This window comes from Anas platyrhynchos, chromosome 11 (genome assembly GCF_047663525.1).
Source record: "Anas platyrhynchos isolate ZD024472 breed Pekin duck chromosome 11, IASCAAS_PekinDuck_T2T, whole genome shotgun sequence".
NCBI lineage: Eukaryota > Metazoa > Chordata > Aves > Anseriformes > Anatidae > Anas > Anas platyrhynchos.
The window spans coordinates 14,386,251-14,409,650 of record NC_092597.1 but is presented as its reverse complement, the minus strand read 5'-3'; the positions used below and the strand labels follow the sequence as shown (position 1 = coordinate 14,409,650).

General features: G+C 52.1%; 1 protein-coding gene across 4 annotated transcripts in view; it reads right to left on the bottom strand.

Annotated features, from left to right (window-relative positions):
• Positions 1 to 119: 119 nt before the first annotated feature.
• The window catches only part of ALPK3 (alpha kinase 3), a 33,885-nt gene continuing 10,604 nt past the window's right edge, over positions 120 to 23,400 (bottom strand). For 3 of the 4 annotated variants that reach the window (XM_027466655.3, XM_038184739.2, XM_038184740.2), the window contains 12 exons: positions 20,858 to 20,979; positions 13,828 to 13,945; positions 11,572 to 12,598; positions 6,319 to 8,497; positions 5,186 to 5,333; positions 3,603 to 3,730; positions 3,296 to 3,331; positions 2,914 to 3,188; positions 2,497 to 2,585; positions 2,072 to 2,289; positions 1,823 to 1,871; positions 120 to 1,717 (listed from right to left, as the gene is read on the bottom strand). In XM_027466655.3, the coding sequence (XP_027322456.2) occupies positions 1,396 to 1,717; positions 1,823 to 1,871; positions 2,072 to 2,289; positions 2,497 to 2,585; positions 2,914 to 3,188; positions 3,296 to 3,331; positions 3,603 to 3,730; positions 5,186 to 5,333; positions 6,319 to 8,497; positions 11,572 to 12,598; positions 13,828 to 13,945; positions 20,858 to 20,979 (4,711 nt within the window). In that variant the 3' untranslated portion in view covers positions 120 to 1,395. The remainder of the gene's footprint in view (positions 1,718 to 1,822; positions 1,872 to 2,071; positions 2,290 to 2,496; positions 2,586 to 2,913; positions 3,189 to 3,295; positions 3,332 to 3,602; positions 3,731 to 5,185; positions 5,334 to 6,318; positions 8,498 to 11,571; positions 12,599 to 13,827; positions 13,946 to 20,857; positions 20,980 to 23,400) is intronic. The other variant, XM_038184741.2, reaches the window with a different exon arrangement.

Sequence of the window (23,400 nt, the reverse complement as noted above, 5' to 3'; positions counted from 1 at the left end):
AGCTGGCATGGATGGGGTAAAGCTGTCGGCTGAAGCTGTTTCCTGCCTTCCCCAGACACAAGCCTCCCCGTCCCGCCGTGCTTGGGTTCATCTTTTCCATAGCGACCACAGCGCTGGGGACCAGGCCAGTCCTTCTCACTTTATTGCACTCGAGCACACCCATTTGCCAAGGCGGCCATGTATGTACACCATTATTTTACAATGATCTGACGACAGCACCAGGGCACCGGGGCACACCCCTGCTCCCAGCCCAGCACCTTCCCTCCTCTGCCAGGCTGCAGCGAGTCACCGTTTTGGGTGCCACCACCCTCCCCATGCTTAGGTGTGGCAGCGCTGTCACCCAGCACGCCTCTCCAGAGCCCTAGGGAAGGTGATGGGATGAGACAAAGGAGGCTTGTCCCGCTGTGGGGGGCTTTACTTTGCAGCAGGGGCACCGCTGCCCACCCGTCGATGCCTCCCACCACAGCCACAGCACGCGAACCTGGGGCTCAGAGCTGGCCTCTGTGTGGCACCAGGGCAGCAGGGACAGGGGCAGATGTTGCCACTGGGGTAACTGCGCCAAGCGGGGGTGACACTAACCACATGTGGCCAGCAATGCCCCGCTCCTGGGCGCCCCATCTGAGGTAGAGCATCCTTACCTGTAGCAGCACCACTGCCCTCAGCATCCACCTGGCCATGGAGGCCAGGAGAGGGGTGCAGCTCCCACCCTGTGCGGCTGCTGGCACCAACACCAGCACCCTGCCACAGGGCTGGCCCGCACCCCAGAGCCCCAAGCAATAGCAGCAGGCAAGCACAAGTGCTGCAGCTCACCGCTAAACCCTGCTGCAGCAAAACAATTTAAATCAGCATGCAAAGGACCGGTCGGGCTCTGGTTTGGTTCACACCCCTGACACCGAGCACTGTCTGGGCTTTACAGAGGACATGAAGAGGGAGAGTGGTGACACGTGCTGGGGGAGCAGAAAGGAGCTGGGAGCCAGGAGGAGAGCCCACACTCCTGGTCAGCTCAGCGGAGCACTGCCAGGAATGGGGCACAGCATAGGCAAAGCCCGAGGGAGCTGGTCTGACGGCCCACGTCTTGAATGCACCAGTTCAAGCAAGCCAAATGGAACGAGTGGAAAGCAAGTCCTGGCGCAGCGGCGTGCACGGCCCCACGCAGCTTCTGCAGAGAGGTCTGTGAGAGGGGGCCCACGGGTGGGAGCCGCAATGCCCTCAGCTATGCCGGCCCTGCTGCGAAGCCAGTCGAGTGGCTTGCGCTAGCACACACCACACAACACAAACGTGAGGAGCCGGGGCAGGAGCAAAGGGATGAGAGCAGCCACAGCACGTGGTCACACGCTGCCCTCCGGCTGCTTGGGCTGGTGGGCGGAGTGGGGGTCCCCACAGCCGCAGCTCCGACTACTGCGGGCAACCAGACCCACTGCCCTCTCCAGACCTGAGTTTGGAGGCTGCTTGGGCGTCCCCTGCTTCCACTGCTCTCCGGGAGCTCCTGGGGCTCACAGTAGCCTTTCGGGTGCCCTGGGGACTCGCCATCCCCTTCTTCGGAAGCTGGGGGCTGGACTGGGTTGATTTCCTGCCTGTGGAGGGGCTCTTGGAGCCCTTGGGTTTGGCTGGCTCCAGAGTCTTCAGGCCCAGGATGCTGCAGTAATGGTTGCACTGGTGAGTGGCCGCGAATTGCTCCAACAGGGAGGGGAAGCAGCTTTCCTTCAGCCCCTGGTACCTGCCAACACAGCCACACTCAGCCTCGCCTCGTGCTCGGAGATGTCCCACCTGATGGCACTTACTATCATGCCCCACGCCACCCCACATCTGGAGAGTCACTCACCCTTTGAGGTTGGTAGCTATCCGCACGTTGGTCATCTTCCAGCCCACGCCTGCAAGGAAAGGGAGGACAACCAGCCCCTGCCCAGGCAAGGATGGGCACCGGAGCCAAGGGCAGCTCATCACCCTTTAAGCAGGGCTCCAAGGCACATAGGGAAACAGTCAGGAGGGCAAGGCTGGGGGTAGTTCTCCTCCTTTTGCAAGCCCACAAATGGTGAAGGGCCACGGGAATTGTGTGGGAATACCCCTTTACCTTCCATGTCAGTCACAAGGATGTTTCCATTCGTCCACTGGTATACCCAGTGCTGGAAGGCACAGCATTTGAGCACAATCTCCGAGGTGCCTCGTGCCACCAAGCTGCCATCTCTCTCGGTGACACAGTACTGCTCACAGGGCCCACCCAGGTCCTCCTCCATCGTGGCGTAAGGGATGTTGTTGGCCGGTCGGTAAATCAGGTACAGAGGAATTATCCTGTGTGGTAACACACAGCTCAGCAAATGGAGATCCACACATCAGTCTCTGGCTTTTGCCTTCCCCCCAAATCTCTCCTGTTTGAGGGTAGGAGAAGAAGTTGCTGCCCTCTGGTATGTCCCCAGTGCCCCATGGAGAACCCTCCCACCGTCTCCCAAGGAGCTCTGCCCCACCGTCAAGCCCAAGGGGCTGCAGCACCCTACTTACTCAGGCACTGCTCCAAAATCAGGGACGGCTCGTGCCTCAGCAGCAAAGATCTTGCAGTACTCACGGCTAGAGTTCTGGATTTTACATTCCTGGAGATTCAAGCAGGAGAGTCAGGGCCCTGTCCCTCCTTGTGCCAACCAGCCTGCAACAAAGCCCTGGGACCCCCCTCCTGGAAAAGCATCCCTTGGGCCCACTCCCAGTTGTTCCCCTGTCCCAGCAGTCAAAGGACAGGTGACAGGAAAGCTCTGAGCAGCTCTGCATTGCTCAGAGAGAAGGGCTGAAGCCCACAGGGATATGGCTTGACCCATCCAAAGCATTCAAAAACTGGAAGAAAGCAGGCATAGCGCTGGGGACCGTGGTGCCAACAGATGGGGAAAAAGTGGGGTCTCCCCACAAATGCCAGCCTCCAGTGCTCACCTGTATGGTGATATCATAGTTCTTCTCGATGAGGCTGTTCTCATTCTTGGTCCCAAAGACAATAAAATTGTGCACTTTGATGACGCAGGTGTGGCCGGACTCGAAGATGGGCTCTAGGCCATAGATGGCTCTGGCACGGCAGGCCTTGCGCAGGAAGCCAGCACCCACTTCCATGTCCTCACTCACCACACGCCCGAAGAACTTATCCCCCCAGTAGCCTGCGTCAGCCAAGCCCTTCGCGAACACCATGGGCGTCATCTCGATCTCCTCGCCGACTGGTGGAGGGAAGAGCTGGTGAGAAGGGACCACGCGGGCACGTCCTGCCCACACCACAGCACGGCGGGGAGGTGGGGGCAGCGGCTTGTCAGCACATCACCCTTACCTTCGATCTCTTCCCGCAAGATGAATCCTGACAGCACTGGAGGAGACACAAAGCAGGAGAGGAGTCAGGGTTCAGCCAGGATCCCATCCTGCCTCAGGGCCCATGCACTTCCACATGAAGGGATGGCAAGGAGGAAGGCACGAATTGCTCACAAAGCAGCAGGTCAAGGCAGATGCACCTTGCCAAGGCGGCTTGCAGGGCTCCCCCTCTGCAGCCCAGCACCAAACCCTCCCTGTGGCTCGCTGTGCCACCCCACCACACACCCCAGCAGCTGTAAGAGCCCAGCAGGTTGCTGAAGGCTCCTCACCTTCTGGGCTGAGCAGGAAATCAGTGGAGTCAGTGCCGTACTCATTGCTGATCACACAGCGGTAGACCCCGCAGTCCTTCTGGGATGCCTGCACAATGGCCAAGGCTGCCTGGCCCTCATCACCAGCACTGGAAGAAATCAGAGCAAGGTGTCAGCCTCAGGCAGTGCATGGGGACACCTGGAGCCCTGTCACCAGCCAGGGCGCTGCGGTGGGCACCGTGCTGGCTTTGGAGGGAGGGCAGAGGGCTGGAAAGGAAGCCAGCCGGTGGGCATGCAGGAAGGCAGGAGCATCCTAGCTGCTCCCCTGGCACCTCACAGCATCAGGAGGCTGGCCCTTCATACTCATGGACATGCACATCTCCCAGGCAAGCCCTGCAAACTCTGGCCAGGGTTGGGCTACATGTTGATAAAGGTGGTTGCCTCTGAGTCTGGCTTGGTCAGGGCATTAGCTGACTAATAAATGCTTGTCTGGGTGAGATAGCTGGAAGTCAAACACGGAGGTGTCCAGCTTCCTCCTACATTTTCAGCCATTCAGGAGTGAGGACAAACACTACTCCCCATCCTGCAGCCTCTCCCTTTCCAAGGAACCAATAAATCATGAACCTGCAGAACCAAGCTTTGGGCTGGCATCTCCTGGCCAAGGTGGCAGCACGCCAGGCAGACCAGTCCCCACAGGAACCAAAAGCCAATTTCTGCCTTGCATGGCCAGTGTGAACTGGCAAGGGGATGACAGGTTGCAGAGGAAGGAGGTGAGACCTTCCTCCCAAGACCCACGGCTGAGCTGGCCACACTGTTAAGCTAGAAGGAAATGGACACTCCTAGTCCACCTGCCTCAGCTCAAGTATTTGCCGCAGGACATCACTGGTGCCCCAGAAGCATCTCTTTCTGCCTGCCCATTATAAAGGATCCTCACTCATATGACTCTTAGAGGCATCAGGCAAATCTCATCCAATGTGGATGATGTTCCCACACAAGCTAGAGCTCACCTGGGCTTGAGCCAAAGCTGTTCTGTGTAACACACCCTAAGGAGCATCCCAGATACAAGCCACACACAAGTTCTTTTCCTGTGCAAGGGCAGTGCCAAGGGGTAGAGAGAGAAAAACCAGAGCTACTTTTTTCTCCTTTGGTGCTTGCCACTCTTGGTTGCATGGAAGTGCAGAGTGCAGGCCCTCCCAGCACAGCGATCAGCCCTCCCCTGTATCAGTTGAGGTCCCAGTTCTGTAGTTTGCTCACAGCTTTCAAGCTCTGAGATGTGCACAACACTTTCCCTGCCCTCTCCAAGGTCTGGATCAGCCCCTGCCCTCCCCTGGGCTCTGTGAATCAAAGCATCAGCCATTGAGCCAGACTCTAGATGAAGCATCAGTAGGACAAGTAGGGCAGCAATTCCCTGTCTGAGCAATCCTCCCTCCCAGGGCACTGAGCAAATGATGTTCACAATGTACTGTGCCATGCAATGAGCTTCCCATGCAGCCTTAAGAAAAGGGGCATCTTTACCACAGTAAACACAGTGGCCAGAGCTGGATTTAACACATGAACCCAGGGCTATGCACAGGGACTACAATGACGTGGAGCTGGCAGGTTACCTCCTTTGTGCTTCTGCTACAGGGATCTCGTCCTTGTACCACATCAGCTTAGAATCACTCAAAATATTGAAGAACTGGCACCAAAGTTTCAGGTTTCCTGATGCATCGGAAAATTGTTCAGCCCTGATCTTACGAATCACCTGTGGAGCTAAGGACAGGGTGCAAAGAGATTGATGGTGAGACACACAATGCTGGATGCAACTCTGGGGACAGGCCAGCCTACCCCAGTGCTGCTGAATCGGACTTAGGTGGTGGGTATCACAAGTACATCAGCACAGCGCCGCCTGGTACAACGTTGCCTTCCCAGAGAAGGTCTCAGAGCTCTAAATACGATGGGAAGTAAGAGGTACAAATGTTCTCAACGGCACAGCACTGCAATGCCTAGTGGGGCTCGGCCAGAGGCAAAGCAGAAGAACAGTAGGCAATGTAGGAGGAAACATATCTACTAAGGTAGGCATTCAGTAAGGTTAGCCCTACTTTTGCAAGAACTGGACTTTATGATTTTAGAGGTCTTTTCCAACCTAAGTGATTCAGATTCTAAGAGTGCTGATTTCAGTGAGGCTATCTCCTGGCTCCTGCAAGCACCTCAACACCAGGATTAAGCCTTTTCTAAGTCACTGCCACCAGGGAACACATCAGCATTAACCACAGAGGTGGAAAAGGTGTGTGCATCCTGCTTACACCCACTGGAGCCCTGAGCAGCACAAGGCACCATGAGGAACAGGGCATGATGGCCAAGAACAAGAGAGTTAGTTCTGTCATTCCCTTGGGTTGGGAAGTCCAGGCTGTGGAGACAGCCAGTCTCAGCGCTACTGTCTCTGGCCTTCCTCTGCCTCCTCTGTGCTAACTGTGGTAGGGAACGGCGGACTCCAGCAGTTTATCTACAGCAGATGTGCTTGTGCATCTCTTGTGCTCGGGCAGATGAGCATCTGGCCCATCTTACCCAGCTACATCTGACTTTGCAAATACTTGGAGCACACTTTGGGCTTTCACACAGACAAAAGACGATGTTGAAAACCCTGCAAATGCACAGAACTCACATGTCCCCAGCTGGCTCTCACCAGCTTGGTTGACCAGGCTCCCTTCGTAGGCAACAGGGAAATCTGCTTCATGGGGATTACCTCTTTCCTTACCTTTAAATGGGTTATTTGCTTTCTTGGATTCTGCTGGCTGCCCTTCTAGCTTAGCATCTTCAGGGACTTCGGGATCATTGCTGCTGTCACCTGCGGGTTCATCATACAGCTTAGGAACCTCCAACGTGGCCATCTTCCTCGTGAGGGTTGGCGAGCGTTGCTCTGCTGGAGGGGATGGAGCCAGGGTAGGTGTCTGCAGCAGGGCTGCGCTCTTCCTGGATTGCCGTGGTGAAACAGTAGGGCTTCTTGCATGCCCTTGGCTCTCCGGGGTTGCCTCCTCTTCCTCCCCAGCTTGCTTCGTTTTTGGCAGGTATATTTTGCGGCGGGCCCCAGAAGCGAGCTCCTCTGGTGTGGCACAAGGTAGCGCAGCCAAAGGGTCACTAGGGCTCTCTTTCTCAGGGGTCACTGGAGTCAAAATGGGAGCAGTATTAGGAGGCTGTCCCGCTCCTGCTGCTGGCATGCTGCCCACCACGATGGATGGCACAGAGAGCTGGGATGACCCCTCCGCTTCGGGAGCCACCTTTGTACGTCTCTTTGGCGGCACGGGCCTGCAAGCCAGCATCTCTTTGCTGGTAACAAATTCCTCCTGAATCAGGCCTGTGATCCGCCTGGTTGTCCTGGGAGTCAGAGGCAAATTCTCTGCTGTCTGGAAGAGCTGGTTGTTTTGTACCTTTTCCAAAACTCTCCTTGAGGTGCGGGGGCTCAGGCCTGCAATGCCTATCTCTGGGAGCACAGCCTCCTCTGCAGTGGGCTGCTCCTCAGCCCTGGGCTCAGCATCTTCTTTTGTGTCACTGTTGCTGCTATCTGACATTTTTAAAAGCAGCAGTAGGTAGCTCTTCAAGGAGGAAACAAGGTTTTTGTGCTGCATCTTCTCCTCCAAAGTCATTTCCTGAGGTTTCTCGGGGCTTGGCAGGACCAGTGGTGCTTGTGGCTGAACCTCAGTGCCTCTTTCAAAAGTGCCCGAAGGTGCTGCTGGCTCCTGCTTTGGAGCTGCAGCTCTTTGCTCTGCTCCTTCCTTCCTCTGAGGTAGTACAGGCACCTGTTTGGCACTCTCCTGCCCTGAAGAACTTTCTGGAAACTCCTCCTGCGGTGCAGATCCATCTGCCTTTTTGGTTTCTGTGGCTTTGCTGGCAGGAGGCAGCAGCTGGGCTCCAGACAGGGCCTCCCCTGCAGCAGGCTCCTTCCTTTTATTGCTGTGAGCTGCAGGCAGGGCCTCCTGTGCCACCAATGTCCCTGCTGCAAGAGGGGGGATTGGCCCTTCTTCGGCCACTCGTCCAGAAGCAGGAGCTGGTGTTTCAGTCTCCCAAAGCCCCTGAGGTGTCCCTCCCACCACAGGGGATGACTCTTCTTTGGCCACTTGTACTGAAGCAGGAGCCGGTGTTTCAGCCTCCCAAAGCCCCTGAGGTGTCCCTCCTACCACAGGGGACAACACTTCCCTGGCCACTTGTCCTGAAGCAGGAGCTGGGGTTTCAGTCTCCCGAAGTCCCAGAGTTTTCCCTCCTACCACAGGGGACGACTCTTCTTCAGCCACTCGTCCTGAAGCAGGAGCTGGGGTTTCAGCCTCCTGAAGCCCCAAAGGTGTCCCTCCCACCACAGGGGATGATTCTTCCTTGGCCACTCGTCCTGAAGCAGGAGCTGGGGTTTCAGCCTCCTGAAGCCCCCGATGTGTCCCTCCCACCACAGGGGATGACTCTGCTATACTGCTGCCTCTTGCCTCTGCACAGGGCTCACTCCTGGATGGCTCTAAACCCGTCTCTTTGCTCTTCCCATCCTTTACCATTGTCTGATGTGCATTTTGCTCAGGAGGAGTATTTTCTCCATGCTCTGGAGGACTCAATTTCTTTGGCAATGTCTCTTTATTACCTTGGCTCTTAACATCTTGATTTGACAGTCCTTGCCGGGCCTCTCTGCCCTCAGGAGTATGGGAATGTCCTTCTGACTGTTTCCTAGAGGGAGGTTGCTCCTTGTGGGGCTGTGTGTGGTCTGGTGGTGGTGGCTTTGGTGGCTCCTGAGGCCTCAGCCTGGGGTTTGTCCTTTTTCCAGCCCCCCTGGTGTCCTGGCAAACCGGAGTCTCCTTCTTGAGCTCCTCTAACTTGTTGGCTTGCTGACCGGTATCTACTGTTGGGCCAGACACTGGATGTTTTAGGTCACTAGCAGACCGTCCCACTGCTCCTGCAACCTAGTCAAAGAAGAAAATGGGAAACATTATTTTACTGCCTGGGTCTGCTCAGTGGTGCCTATGGTCTGTTTGTACCATGCAGCACTGCCCAGCCTCTGCTTGAATCCTGAATCTTAACTGTGCAAACCTGGTACTGCTGGTACTCATCCAGGGCCTTGCTGCTTCTCCATCATCCCATGGTAGTGAGTCCCACAGCACCCTGTCACACTGCACAAAGTGGTTTTTCACTGTCATCTCCAACTCTGCTGCCTTTCAAGACACAGCAGTATAACCAAGAGGCAGGGGATCTGCTTCTCTGTCACTCAGTGGCTTTAAATACAAGCTCCTCCAACACCACACTTTCCCAAGGAGCAACACTTTCCCATTTTCAACAGCCATTGCTAAGACCTTGTATAAAATTCAAGCTCTTTTTTAAGAGTCAGTACTCCCCTGACACTATATCTGCAATCTCCACTCTGAGATGGGGCGATCGGCATGTCACACAGTATCTGGATGAGGCTGCCTAAATGATTTATAGCGAAATTGTACACCCTGACGTTATCTGTGCTATTTGACCATCCTGTTTCTTTGACATTCGGGAAGCTCAAATGTTTCCGACTGCAGCTGCACACTAGCAGACATTTCAGCAAGCTGCCCACTGCGATGGCTGAGCTTTATCCCGAGGAGATTTGGTGATATCTTCCAGCCAAGGGACGGACACTACCTGTTTCTGTAGGATAAGGTTCAGGGGAGGTAGCGATACCGCTGATATATGCTGTGCCTGTTTGGTGCTCAGCTAGCAGCATCAGGACAACTGCGTGGGAATGGGGCAGTCACACAACAGTTTTCCCTTCCCCTATCAAGAGGGGCTGCAGGCAGGACATCCCAGAGGATCCACTGCTCAAGTTTTTCTACTGAAGGAGTTTTAAGCCTCCAAAATGAGGTCCATGGGTAAAGAGGGTTGTGGCACTTCAGACGTAGGACTGCAGTTTTTGGTCCTCAGTGCCACAGAAAAGGACGGGAATGGTCACTGCACATCCCCAGTCCATCTGTTCAACTGCAAAGAGTGTGAAGGACCACGGCACACCGAGGAAGTTTGGGGAAAACAAGGTTCACAGATGGAGGCTCAGAGCGAGCTCTGTGCCACAGTGCTGCCAAGGGAGGCATCTCTTTGGCTGCCCATCTTTTGGGGCTTGGAGGCACAGGAACTAAAGCTCATTCAGAAGAACTTGCTGGGGGCTTTTTAGAAAAGCACCTCTCCTAAAGAACAACTGTGAAACACCTGAACTAGGGGCTTGTCAAAGAAATGTGATAAAAACACCATTTTCAAAATTATACAAGAACTACTGCAAGGCTGGTTTTCATTCAAACCCAGTTTTGCCTCTGCCCTTGTGCATGTGGATGTTCAGAGCCTGGCTAGTGGCTGGCGTTTTATAAAGTTCCTCTGCTACAGATAAATCCAGCTCAAAGAGAAGACCTGAGCACAAGGACCAGATAGGTCCCAAGACCAGGAAAACACTGCTAAGGCCCTGTCTGGGTTGAGGGAAAGATTTAAAAAATAAAATAAAAAGCAATCTGTGTCCTGGAGAGCATAAATATTCTCAAGCACACTTGGAGTCAGCTTCAAAGGGTTTTAAAATGGCTTATTTGGTCACACAAAAGCCTCAGTACTTCCCCCAGCAACACTAACTAGCTGAAGCATTCAAATTCAAATCAAAAGCTTTTTGTCTGCTCAAAAAGCACACTAGCTGTCAAGTTACAGGTTTCCTCTGTGAGTGGGTTTTTGAAGAGGAAAATACCTTGATGTATTGTCAAAAGCTGAGGGATGACAGCCTGGCTGCCGTACACAAAGTTCCACCCTCCTTAAGAGCAAGGGGCAGAATAATGCAGGAGAGAGAGAAAAAGAATTGCTTTTCCATGGACTTACACACAGAGCAATAATTAATGCAGCAATATGTGATGCCAATGGGTTAAAGTGGGCTTCACTGCTTTGAGTCCAGGACCCAGACACTGCATAAAGCAGCATATTTCTGAGAATAAAGAGCGCTCCTGTCTATGGTTAAAGAAATCTATAAGAGGAAGAAAGGAATTTTTTTTTTTTTTTTACTGGAGCAGCCGGCAGTCCCACTTTCTGTATCATGGATGTCCCCACATCCAGACGTACTGCGTTACCTACTGAGGGAGACGTGCTACACCCGGAGAGCATCATCCGACAGCTTTGGTCTGTACTGAGAGTGTGCACCTACCCTTGCTTGAACGCCGGATTCTGATGGCATCTGCAAATTGGACTCAGAGAACCCTTTACCTCAGAAGGCTTCATCAAATTTAAAAAAAGAACACAAAACAAACAAACAAGCAAAAAACTGGTAGCCTCCAGTCTAATTTTTTCATGGAAAATGCGTCAGGTTAAGTGGTTAAGTGACAAAAATAGAAGTTGACTAAAAGATGTACTGAGGGTCAGGAGCAGGTGCGGTGCCCTGGCTCTGCATGGCCACCACAATGAGTCTTGCAAGAGAGTTTTTCCAACAGGGGAGAGCCAAAAAATAGCCCAGATCTACTGTATACATGTTGCACTGTAAACAAAATTCAACGCCCTGCCTGGCACAGCTCACGTGGCATACCTGGCACGCTGCGCTCATTTGCATGGGGGGCTCATTAAACGCCGGCTGAAGCTCAGGCTCAACTGCTAAACTGAACAGATGTCATCAGTCTCACGTACACACAAGGCATCCACCCCCAGCTATAAATAGCCATTCACAGCTCCCTGCTTAACTGATTTGGAAGCATTCTGCATGAGGTCAGGCTGCCGATTAAACCGGAGAGCTCGCAGCACGCCCTGGGCCGCTCGCTGACCAGCTGTCCAGCCGCAGGGCCTGACGTACATCTCTCCTCGCCACCTCGTCTGACATTTATTCGGAGATGGGGTGCTCAGCTGGAAGCTCTGCCACTTGGGCACACAAAGCCCAGACAGTTTCCCGGGTGTTTTTGCTGGAGGAGACCTGCGAAGCTGCAGCAGCAGCTCCCTTGGGGTGCAGGCAGCCTCCCAGGGCTGATGCTGCACCACAACCACGTTGGCTGAGATCTGTTCTAGTTACCTCTGGACCGACGGCTTTATGTCCCTCCGACTTCTGTGCTGTGTGCTGGCTCTTCCTTCCCTCGGGTGGTGCAGGTCCTGCCTTTGACACCTCTGAGGATGGCGAAGCACCCTCTGTCTGCCTGCTGACACCCGCGGGCTGCAGGGCAGCCTCTCTCGCAGCCTCTTCCTTGGCTCCTGCCTCTTCCTTCTCCGCTGCTGCGTTCACTTGATTATCAAAATACATCTCTTTCAAAGAGAAGTGCACATCACCATTAATTTTAGTGTCCTGATTCACAGCTTTCCCAGACTCTTTGATCTTTGGAGTATTTTCCGCTTCTTGATCATTTGCTACCCTCAGATGTGCACTCCTGCGTAAGGGGACAGGAGGGGCAAACCTTGGATTTGTTGAGGGTTTTGTCCTGTCTCTCCCACTTTCCTCTCGCTTTGAAACTTCCTGCTTTGGTGCTGGAGCATCCTCCACTTTCTTTTTCTTTTTAGCTGCAGAGTCTTTGGCCATTGGCTTAGCCACTAGGTCTTCCACTGTCTCGTAGATGTACGCGAGAAAGCCATTCCCATTCTCTTCTGCACTTTCCAAACAAGCGTCTCCATTGGTGGTCACCTCTGCTTTCAAAGGTGCAACCAGTTTGTTTGGTAAGCCAGCCATCGTGTTCACTGACTGTTCCTTCAGCTCAGCCTCGTGGAATCTGGACTGAGAATCACCAACATGCACTTTTGCCGCATCCTCTTTCTCCCATGGAGAGGCTCCTGACCGGAGATTCAGATCCCTGGCCAGCCTCCGCTTTCTTTGGAGCCGATCAGGGCTCATTCCCTGCACATTCTCCACCTCCACATTCTCTTTCCCTCGTTTCTTGCTCTGTTCTATCTCTCGCAGTTTTTCTTCAGCTTTTCTCTTAATTTTGGCAAACCACTTCTGATGGATTTTGAACTCCGTCATGGTTCCCACTTCCAGCACGCCTGAGCAGGACACGATGCCTTTGTTATTTCTAGCTGAGGCCTGGTAAATGCCTGCATCTTCCTCTCGGCACCTGGAAACCAAAAGCTCTGCATGAGACCTGCCCATCCTCCCCAAGCACTGCAGCTGTGTACACACACATGCCCTCTCCCACTTCTTGCCACAGAGGGGCCAGAAGATGCAGATGTTGGCCCACAGCGCCTGCGGTGGGTCTGGAGGCCTGGGGCTGGCTCTGCCTTCTCTCAGCACTAACAGATAAACAACCCAGATGTAAACCAGTGCCCAGTGCCCTTTGGGCTGTAACTCTGCTAACAGAGGGCTGAGATGAAGGAGGAACGGCCAGCACCAAGCTTTCTGACTGTTCTCAGCCACATTCTTCCACAAGATCTTCTCCTCTCAGCTTTTCACAGACTAACTTTGCGTCTTACATTCCTGCTCTTCCTCTGTCCTGCCACCTTACCAGAGCCTTCCCACCTAACTTGGCAGGCACAAGTACATGCACACCTCTGCCTTCACCCCCTGGAACTCCTGGACCACTCCTGCAAGAACTGCGCCACGTGGAAACCTGGAGCGGCAGAAAAGCCCACGCTGGAATCCCAAGGATCACAGGACTATCAGCAATACAGGTCTCTGCCTGACATCCCAAATCCAGGACTCAAGCTGCAGCAGGTCTCTGCTTGCTGCGAACATGTTCCTGGCTCTCCAGAAACACAGTCCTTGTCTGAAGCTAAAGGAAGCGGGTAGCCTGGGCTGAATAAAGAGGCCCTCGACTCTTCCAGTACAGTGCCAAAGCAGCCCTTCCCTTCCCTGTCCTCTCAGTGGAAGTTAGGAAAGGCCCTCCTAGGGCAGGGCTACAGCCCTTTTCCCTCTTTTGTCCTTGCTCAGGACACTTGTATGAACTGCTTTTGTCCTTATCCTGCCTGATCCCTGAACCATCATCATCCTCCTGGATGTAGCCAGTGCTTTCCCTTCGCCCACCTGGCGTTACTCCTAACACTCTGCTCCCGTCTCTTGCAGCAACAGCACACACTGTTACAGCACTGGAAGGCTCCAGGGAGGGGAATTTCTCCCGACCTTCCTCTTGCTTCCAGCATGGCTGCTATCCCTGGATGCAGTAACAGAGCTCATCCTGATGTGATCTGGGAGTCACCAGAGAGAAGAGCTGACTGGGAAGGGCTGGCTGGGAACACTGCAATGGGGAGCACTGGCACTGGGGGGATCGCTGCTGACAGCCGGCTTCTCCGAGTCACCAAAACGAGCTCCCACCAGCAAATCCAACCACTCTCCAGCTTCCTTACTCACTTGTACAGCTGCAGGGTGTGGCGATTTCCATGGCGGAAAATCTCATACTTAGGTAAGCCACAGTAGCGGTCCATCTCTTCATCATCCTTGTACCATGTCACCTCCGGCTGCGGGTACCCTGCGGAGGAGACAGAGGGGACAGCAGCATGAGGAACACTGCAACCAGCCACATAGCAAGTCTGCTCCTGCAGGGACAAGGAATCATCAGAAAAACAAAGCGCTCTGGCAGGACAGGGTATGTGTTATTCTGGGCTCATCGCATTCTTTAAATTGCACAGCAGAAAAAGTATTGTGAGTGGAAAACAGATGGGCTTATCCAAGTCTTTTATCGCTCCTAGGAATAGGTCTATTTTTGAGGAAAAAATCCCAACACTTCATTCCTGAACAGAGGCGAGTGAATCACATGGCCATCTCCTGTAACACTGGCTGGGAGCAGACGGTGAGCGCACTGTCGCTTTTAGGGGAAGAGGCATGTTTTGATGAGATTAAGGCTAATGTTAGAAAACAGGCACTCGCCCCTCCGTGAAGCCCTCAACATTTTGCGAAGTGTCACAGCCCGTAAACTGATCCAAAAGTTTCCATTGAACAGAAGCAACCTTGATTGCATCACAGCCAGCTTGGTGTCCTACAAATGTCACTTGACAGCAGATGTCACCTGCCTTTTCCGTGGAATGACATCAGGATGTGTGTGACCGGCTGGGCAGCGAGCTGGGCGCTCGGCCACCTTCCCCACCGCGCTCGGCGGCGGTGGATCAGCACAGGCAGACCTGAGCTGGCCACAGCCAGCACCTCCCACTCACCGCAGCGCTAGCTTGGAGTAGGAGCAGCGCCTTTTTCAGGGGAAAACTGCTTGAGCAAGTGGCCACCTGGACACTTCCCAATGGCTAGCACACAGATTTCAGGGCTGGCCAGGACACTTTTGATCTCCATGGTGAGGAGCCTCCTGTTTGCACCAGCCAGAGGAGCTGTGAACCTGCAGCAATGCCTGAGCCCAGCTTACGTCTGTTCCCACAAAGAAGGTCCCATAGCAGGAGCAAAAAGCAGGAGCAAGGACTCATCAGCATGAATTGGCTCTGGTGTTGGCTGACTCAAAAATGCCTTTGACTAGAAAGAGCTAAATCAGGACATACCAAATCTCCTCCCCATTTATCGTCTGTTTTCCCCACCATCCACTTTCCAACACACTCCGTACCCATCCCCTCGCTCATCAGGGCTCTCCACTGTCTTCTGGCCTTTCCAAGGCCTTATCCTGCTCTGACCAGAACAAGGCTGGGGAAATACTCTCGGAAGAGTTTTCCTTTCCTGCTCTGCTATCAGACGAGAACAGCCATCCCCATGACGCAGTCATTCCCACAGCCCAGGTTTTACTCTGTTCTCTTCCTTTCCTCATTAAGGTTTCTCACCCTGCACTGCCCCTGGCATCCCTTTCCACCCTCGCCACCCTTATATCTCTCACACCCTTCGCTGCCTCATTCACGCTGCTGCCATCAGCAGCTCTGGTTTTCATTTGGTTCGTGCTGGTTAATGCTCCCTCCTCTTCTGCAGGGAGCCAAGTCATGACTCTCTCCCCAAAGCCATTCATGCAAAGCTCTCCCCTAGACCCTCACAGACGTGTGGTTGAAGTGAATGAACCCTAAGCTGCCAACCGCAGGAAGCCACAAGAGTATCCTAGCAAAGGAATCACCACGGATTGACCCTGCTGCTTATATTTTCCATAAATATTAGCTCCTGACTACACTTGGCAGCAGGACCATGGACTGAACGAGCCCATGGTGGTTTCTTCCCTTTCTGTTCCAGGGACAAGGAACAAAATCATTTTCATACACAGCTCACACTTCATCCAGGGCAACCCTACCCTTCCCAAGGGCTGTCTGGCACACAAGACTTTCAGGAGGCCCCATGGCTATTAGCACAGCTAGCTGGCAGGTAGGTTTTCCTAATGTTGTGTGAACAGCCACCACAGCACCTCATTCTGGGAACTGCAAGAGTACCATTTCCAAGAAGTCCTGTGATGTCCCCCCGTGGCCTCTGCATCTGATTCCCATTCCCAGCTGACATCTGCCGGAAAGAACTGTAATTTCTATAGCTGCACAGTGCCTCGATGAAAGGCTTTTCCTTCTGCTAAGCCTGAACTCTCTCTGGCTCATTGCACTTGCATACACAAGGCTACCTGCTCCCCACCAGGAGCTACCGCCCTGCCAGCCCACAAAGTGAGGGACCAGTCCCCACTGAACACCCCAGCTGGCAGCAAAATGGAGCTACAGGCAAGCACTGGTTGGAAACCCGCAGGCTGAAAGGCTTCCCAACCCCACACGCAGCCCAGTCGAGTATTTGGGAACAGCAGAGCCCGGCTGCCTGCCTGTGACCGCCAGCCATCCCTCCCCAGGGGCTGTAACAGGAGTCGAGCAGGGGATGGTGAGATGGGCACGCCGCGGAGCCTAATCCTGGGGAGGGGAGCTGCTGCTGGCATTGCAGGCACAGGCATCCATCTGCAGTCTGACAAGCTAATAAATTTAGGGTAGGCTTTGCCCCCAGTAGGTGCTTTGCACCACCGGTCATGCCGGCAGCTGCAGCATCCATCCACGGTGCGGCGGCGGCTGCAAGCGGCCCGTTTGGGGACAGAGCAGCCATTCACAAACCCGGCACTCTTCCTCCCCAAGCCTGTCCCCCTTGCAGCCCCCAGGCAGCTGGTGCTCAGAGGGATTTGCCAGCAGCTGGTCTGCTGCATTCACCAGCAAGCACCCACACTTACAGACAGAAAGGTGCCGCGCATTCCCGGGGAGGAGGGCAGGCTCCCGCCGCGTTCCCCGGGTGTCTTCAGGCCCAGCAGAAGCTTTTGGGAAGTGTGTCTTCCGGCAGCATTGCTGCAGCGTGACAGCCAGGCCCTGCACTGCACGGCCTGGAAGACCTTCTAAGCAGGGATTTTTTTCATGGAGAAATTGCCAAGTTTAGATCAAACGCTCTTTTTCCTGAAGCTGTTAAAATTCTGGGACGCCTTCAAAGCTTTTGTGACCTTATCCAAAACAGCTCTTGAATCAACCATCCAAAATCACTCAGAGAGCATGTTTAAAGCAATTTTTTTTATTATTATTTTACAGGGCAGAGGAGGGGGAAGTTAAGCTTCTGAAACTTGGGAAGGTGAAAAGAGTTTGGAAACAATTGCACATAACCTTGGTTTTCTGTTTCTGATCTGCAGAAGCTGTTTGGGGGCTTCAGGCAGTTTGGAGAGGACAAGTCACAGTAAGATCTGGTCCTTTCTGGCTTCATGAATTTAAAGATCTCCATCTCCCCTGCCCAAGGCTGGGAGACTTCCAGTAATGCTGACAGGGGGATGGACTCTCACCAAGAACCTCTCCATGGCCCTAGCCTGTGAGTGCCACTTAATCCCCCTTATTTTCTCTTGCTGGCTGCCCCAAACCCAGGCACTGCATCTCCCACCTTTGCTCATCACCTACCCCTTCCCCAGACCCACCCATCCACCTCTCTTCGGTGCCCCCCATGCCTCTCCACACATTCTTGATCCAAGCACTTTCCTCTCATGAGACAGAAGTTTCTCTAGGAGGGCTCCCACAGATGCAGCAAGTTGAAATCCCTGATGCTCATCACATCCCTCACCCACTGCACTCCAGCCCTCCTCCCCATGCTGCAGGTAGGGCACTTTCCTCCCCATAGCTCTGTGATGAAATCACACCGATTCCGGGCACTTTGCTTCGTTCCCACCCCCTCCAGGGATGGGCCACCCTGCACAAGTGCCACAGCACAGGTGCCAGCATTGATCTAGCATCTGCAGAGCACGGGAGAATTACCAGGCCAGGCACTTGTTCAGCACAAGCACTGACCCATGAAACGAACCATGGGAATGAGCTCCTGAGCTATTGATTTGGGCAGCAAGGTCAGCAAGGTAACCTGGTACTTGGTTACTCCAAGGTAACAGCCTTGGCTGGGGGCAGTCACTGCCTCACTTCCTAACACGCAGTTACAGACCCAGGCGCCCTCATCCAAGCCCCTGCACTTCATCAGCATGCATCACCCTTCCCTATACACTCTACAGAGTATAACTGAAAAGTTGTAAAATCCTTGTAGCGCTACCTGCAGTAAAGGGCACTCTCTAAAGAGAAGCACCCAATGGGTACTGATAGGAAAGGATCTGCAGGATGAGACCCCCAAGGTCCTGAAGTCCAGCCAGACCCACCAAGGAAACCACTTGGTGCAGAGAAGCAGAGCGCTCTGCAAGAAATCACACAACAAAAGGAAGCGTTGCTGTTCCCTTTATTCTCAGAGAATAAAGGCTGAACTCATTTTGTCTAAAAAAAATGAGAATATGTCATAACTGATGCATGACTTGACCCAAAACAATCAAGTCAGACTTATTAGGTGCTCTGGTAGCAGGCAGAGCAGAGCTGGAGAACCAGACAGCAGGAGGAAAGGAGGGGTTGTGTGACCACCCAAGAGCACCAGGAAGTCTGCCTCAGACTTATTTCCTTGCTTGCAGCTCCCAGCAAATTTGGAGGCTGATTCTTCAAACACTGCCCTCCTAGGACGTGACCAGTGAGTCTCTGGTTTTCCCAGATGTGGGACTGCCCTGGAACTCGTTATCAGTTGAGAAGCAGCAAAAAATATTAAGATGTTATTGTAGGTCATGTATCTGTGTATGGGGCTTGAGAGTCACAACAGGAGCAGCTGACAGTCTGCCCTTTGCCTCCTGTAAGGCTCTGAACCAAAGTGTCCCTGGACTCCAGCCACAGCAGTGGGACTGAGCTGTTTCCACACTGGTCACTGGCCAGGGATGCAATCGCCACTTCCTTTCCCCCTGTAGTATCTCCCCGTTGAATGTAAACATCGTGGCAGGGGAGACATCTGAACTCCTGATTAGACGTTACAACAGGAGTTTGATTTGCACCTCATGCCCCTCTGTCCCAAAAACATCCCAAGATGAGCAGCCCACGTGCAACACACTCAAAGTGGGACAGGTGGTCCAAGCTGCTTGAGGGCTATTCTGTGAAAATTCCTACCTTGGGAAGGGCATCTCTTCATTTAAATGCATAAAGAGACTCCCCAGTCTAATTTATTCAGTGTAAAAATACTGCAATAGGTTACATGCTGAAGATGTTCATTTGATGCTTTCCTTTGCTTTATTAGGAAGTGAGACAAGCATCAGGTCAGGTTTTCTACTTGGTGTAACACGTCAGGTTGTGCTACGCAGCACCAGCAGGTCAGCCAAAGCAGGAAGGCAGCTTCCTGCCTGCAGAGAGCACGGGCAGACCGCAGGAAAGGCTACAGACAGGAGAAAGACCATGTCTGTCTGTAGATGTACTGCCACTGGGTACGAGCAGACGCAGTTATTCCTTGGCAGCACGTCTCCTGCACAGTGAAGGGTTTCTCCAGCTATTCTAGGAGAGATGCTGGAAAGGATACGGACGTGGCCTTTAGAAGGCTGACTGAAGTCTCTCTCCCCTCTCCTCCTAAAATCACACCCAGATTGTTGGCCTCAAATGCACGGAGCACTTCCTACCCTGACAGCCAACTTCCAGCATAACTAGAGCTGCACACATGTACCTCTCACCTTGGAAGGGCCCACATGGAGCTGAAAGTATTATCTAGACTTTGGGGCTGTCCACCCCAAAACGCAGCTGGTGGAGACTTAAGCCCGGACTAGGCATTTTAAAAGGGACAAGAAATCCTGAAAGGTAAAGCAGTGCTATTGCATGTCCCTACAGGAAGCAGGCATGCCCTGGGTTCGCACACCTCCCCGCTTTCCGGAGAGGAGGAGGAGAGAACTGTATCTGCTATTACTCAGGATTTCATAACGCATCCAGACATCGCTCAGCTTTTGACCTGTGATCCTCTTGGCTTGCAAAATGATGAGTTACATGCCACTGCACAATATGTAAAGCTTCTCCTTTTAAATAACTTCAATCGGAAAGCCCTTCTAATGAAGCACTGAAGGGCATGGCTTGGAGGCATCCCTAGCAGCCCAGTTTTACCACAGAAGCAGGAAGTGGTCTGCTAAAGTTAAGCATTAATGAAGTAAACGTACCAGTTGTAGCCTTGCAAGTTCAGAAAGTCAGACCTGTAAAACAAGTGTATCATACGAGAAGAGCCAAGAATTCAAAGCAGGCGTCTTTCAGAGAAGTGCTTCAGTATGCTCTCCTTTGTATACAGCTTATTTGTATTACGGCATCTTTGTAATGGCAAACGAGATCCCCTAAATCTTAACCAAGTTGTGGTACTGGTGACTAAGAGGCTCATTAGAGATAACCTCCTTCTTCCAGAACGTACAAGCTTGTTCTCTCCCTGAGTAGCCTGTCTGGATAAGTAACATATGCAATACCAGGAAGGATCAGTGTCATAAACAGATAAATACTATGAAAAAAAATGAGATTTTAACATCTCTATATTTAAAAGACAAATGCTCACCAGCAAAGGAGTTGCGTGCCTTTATTTCAGTGCATTGCCATGCCCCATCACCATAAGACCCTCTTTTTTCAGTCTCCCCCTTTTTCCCTCTTATTGGCCTAAACCATTCCTGCTCAGGGTTAGATTTTAGCTCACTGGGTAGAAACTGGTCTTTATTTCAGACATTAACAGGTATACATGTTTGTCACTGATGCAGATTTACAGCCAGCAACCAGAGCTGAAGGTGGCTCCAGTATAACAGATTTCATCTTTAGAACTGCACATTCCTAAATTATGGGGTCCGGGATTAGGAAAAAAGCAGAGATTAGGACGCTAAAATGTCACTGGCCCAAGAAGTAATCATCATATTACATTTTTTGGTCTTTAATCTGCTCTGCTTGAGATGTTAGGTTATGCCTTTGCTTCTTTACAATCTCAACTGTTTCCCCACCTTCCCCCCTTAAATTAAAGCTGAAATCATCTGCAATCATCATGCAATCGCTGAATCTTTACTTGGCAGCCTGACAACACTGGGCTTGTTATGTGCTGCCTTGTTATCGCTTGCTCTAGAGTTTAACTAGCACAAGTCCAGCAAGGGAGGCAGGACCAGGTTATTCACTGAAGACACTGTTACCTGTCACTATGCACGTGAATTTAGCATCAGAGTCCTCGGACACAGAACGGGATTTGATAGTGGTTTCAAATAGTGGCTGGGTTTCTTCCGTCAGCTGAGAAATGATTGCGCAGAAGGTGCTCCTGGAAGATTCAAGAAGCATTTCTTAGAGATCAAAGAACTAGAAAGAAATCAAAGGGTCCCCTTCCTATCTCATCTCTATCTCTCAGAAATATGTCTGTGCTGTGTTCTTGCTATAAATGCCCTCCTTCCCTCCCATCATCCCTACAGTAGACTTTTTAAAAGTCAAGTCAAGAGGCATGGTATTTGACTGTTTTTTCACTCCTAAGATGATTCTGTCAATTTAAAGTGTCACTTGGGAGACAACCCCTTTGTATATGAAGCTATCAGGGTAATGAATGTCAAGAATCATTTTAGTTCTGGATTACACTTGAGCATTTCTTTGATCAGCCAGCAGGCTCAAACTAAGACACTAACAAAATTAGCTTCACAGTCCTGATACTGCACTATCAGCATTCCAACCGTTGTGCTCTTTACTGGGATTTTATTTCATTTGTGAAGATTTTACATTGCAATTTCAGGCCAAGTGTGAGTTGAATGTGGCTTCTGAACATGTGGCACTTGAACCTGGCTTGTACCCTTCTGAGCTCAGGAATTATATCCTAAGCTGACATCTGCTACTGTGGGTAGGCACTCATGCTACATACCCCACGAGTCCATGCACTGACCCCAAAGTTCAGGCTGGGCCAACCAAGTAGCCAGAACCATCCAGATAGCCAGTACCACCTGTGAAGCTCATGAAAATGAATCATAGATTCTCCAGTCATTTAAATACTATTTGGGGGTGGCACTAAATCAGTGTATTCCTACAGCCAACCCTGTTGGAGCGTCGCCAAGAGAGGCTTCAGAAGATTTGGACTTCCTTAAAAAAAGGGAAAGAATTTAATTCCAACTTGGATCTTCATTTGGATAGTACTCTGGCTCTCTTGGAAGGGAAGAACTTCTTTCATTTTCTCCTCTGCAATTAACACACTATTTACTATTTACACTGGAAGAGAGGACCCCAAGTTCTCAAGCACCAGGACCTTAGGAGAAACAGCAAGTATCACAATGTAACTGGTACCCAGCAGCTCTACTTACATCGTTTTCAGCAGTGGAAGACACATTCCTTAAACAAATGATCAGCTTCTAAAGACATGCAAGAGGTGGAACAAACCCCCAGATCATTCCTGACACAGCTCCACCACGAGCAGAAGGGCTCTCAGCACATAGTGAGGGCTCCATGAGGAAGACCCCAGCCTCACAAGCAGCCCCCAGCTCACAGGCAGGATGCTGGCACTGTTGCTACTCATGCTCTACCTGCTGGGGAAGCAGTCTGCTTCAGGAGAAAACAAAATCCACACTTAGCATGAACCCAGCAAGGGCAGGTGCGCTGACAGGCACTGCAGCATGGAATGAGCTGCACGCACGGCTGAAGGTGCCAGGAGAGCTCCAGCCACAGCAACTGCTTGTTTCACCCACCCAGAAAACTTACCTGGAGGTTGCAGTGCTGCGATTTTCACTCTGGCTTCCCACCAGCATCAGTTTATGAGAGATGCAGGGAGCTGAAGCCCCGGGCAGCAAACAGCTGGTGCCGCGCGAGCCTCACCCAGCTCCCAGGCACTTTGCGTTGGGCGAGGGGAAGGGAAGAGGGCAGCAGCTAGGGCTGTTGCAAACTCGACTCATCTACTGAGCAAGGGTTATGAGCATTGGCTATATCCAAACACACTTGTGGGACAGAGGGTAAAAAGCTGATGCCACAGCTTGGACTCCTTTCTGCAGAAATCAAACCAAGGACTGGTCCTGGCAAGCAACTCTCTACCCGACCACGTAGCCACAAAAGGGCTGTGGGTGCCAAAGCAGAGAAACCTTTCCATACCCCAAACCCAAGAGAAAAATAACTCCCATTTCCAAAGAGCAAGGCAGAAAATCCAGTGCCAAGGCAGTTACTGTTGGGGTTTGATGGCCTTTTCATTAAGGATTGCTGTCCCTAGACCAGTAAATGCCTTTTAGATCCACATAGTGAAGTTAGAATGTCCCAAGCATCAATGACCATTTCACACCCCAGCAAGAGAGCAACAGGATCAGCATCTTAAAAAATAAAAGGTGATGTGCACACACAGAGTGACACGCTCAGGACCAAGTTTAATCCCAGCACCATGCCACTGCAGCACTGCGAGTAAGCCTGGTCCTTTCAGTGCAAATCCCAGAGTCGGAAGAAATACAGCAAAGGCTACTGAATGCTCTAGGAAAGCAGCATCACCAGAAGCTGGGGACTCCACAGGCACAGTAGATGAATCAGACGAGACTTGCCCAATGCTCACTTGGCAGAGAGCCCTGGAAAGTCTCTTTAATCTTTCAAAGAAACCATTGTATTAGTCACAGGCGGATTTTAGAGACTGCAGCACTGTGGGGCTCTCAGCTGACTCATTCCAGCTGCAACGAGACTTGTCCAATTCAAATTGCTTTCTAAACCAGTAATTCAGAGCATTCAAGAAATCTGA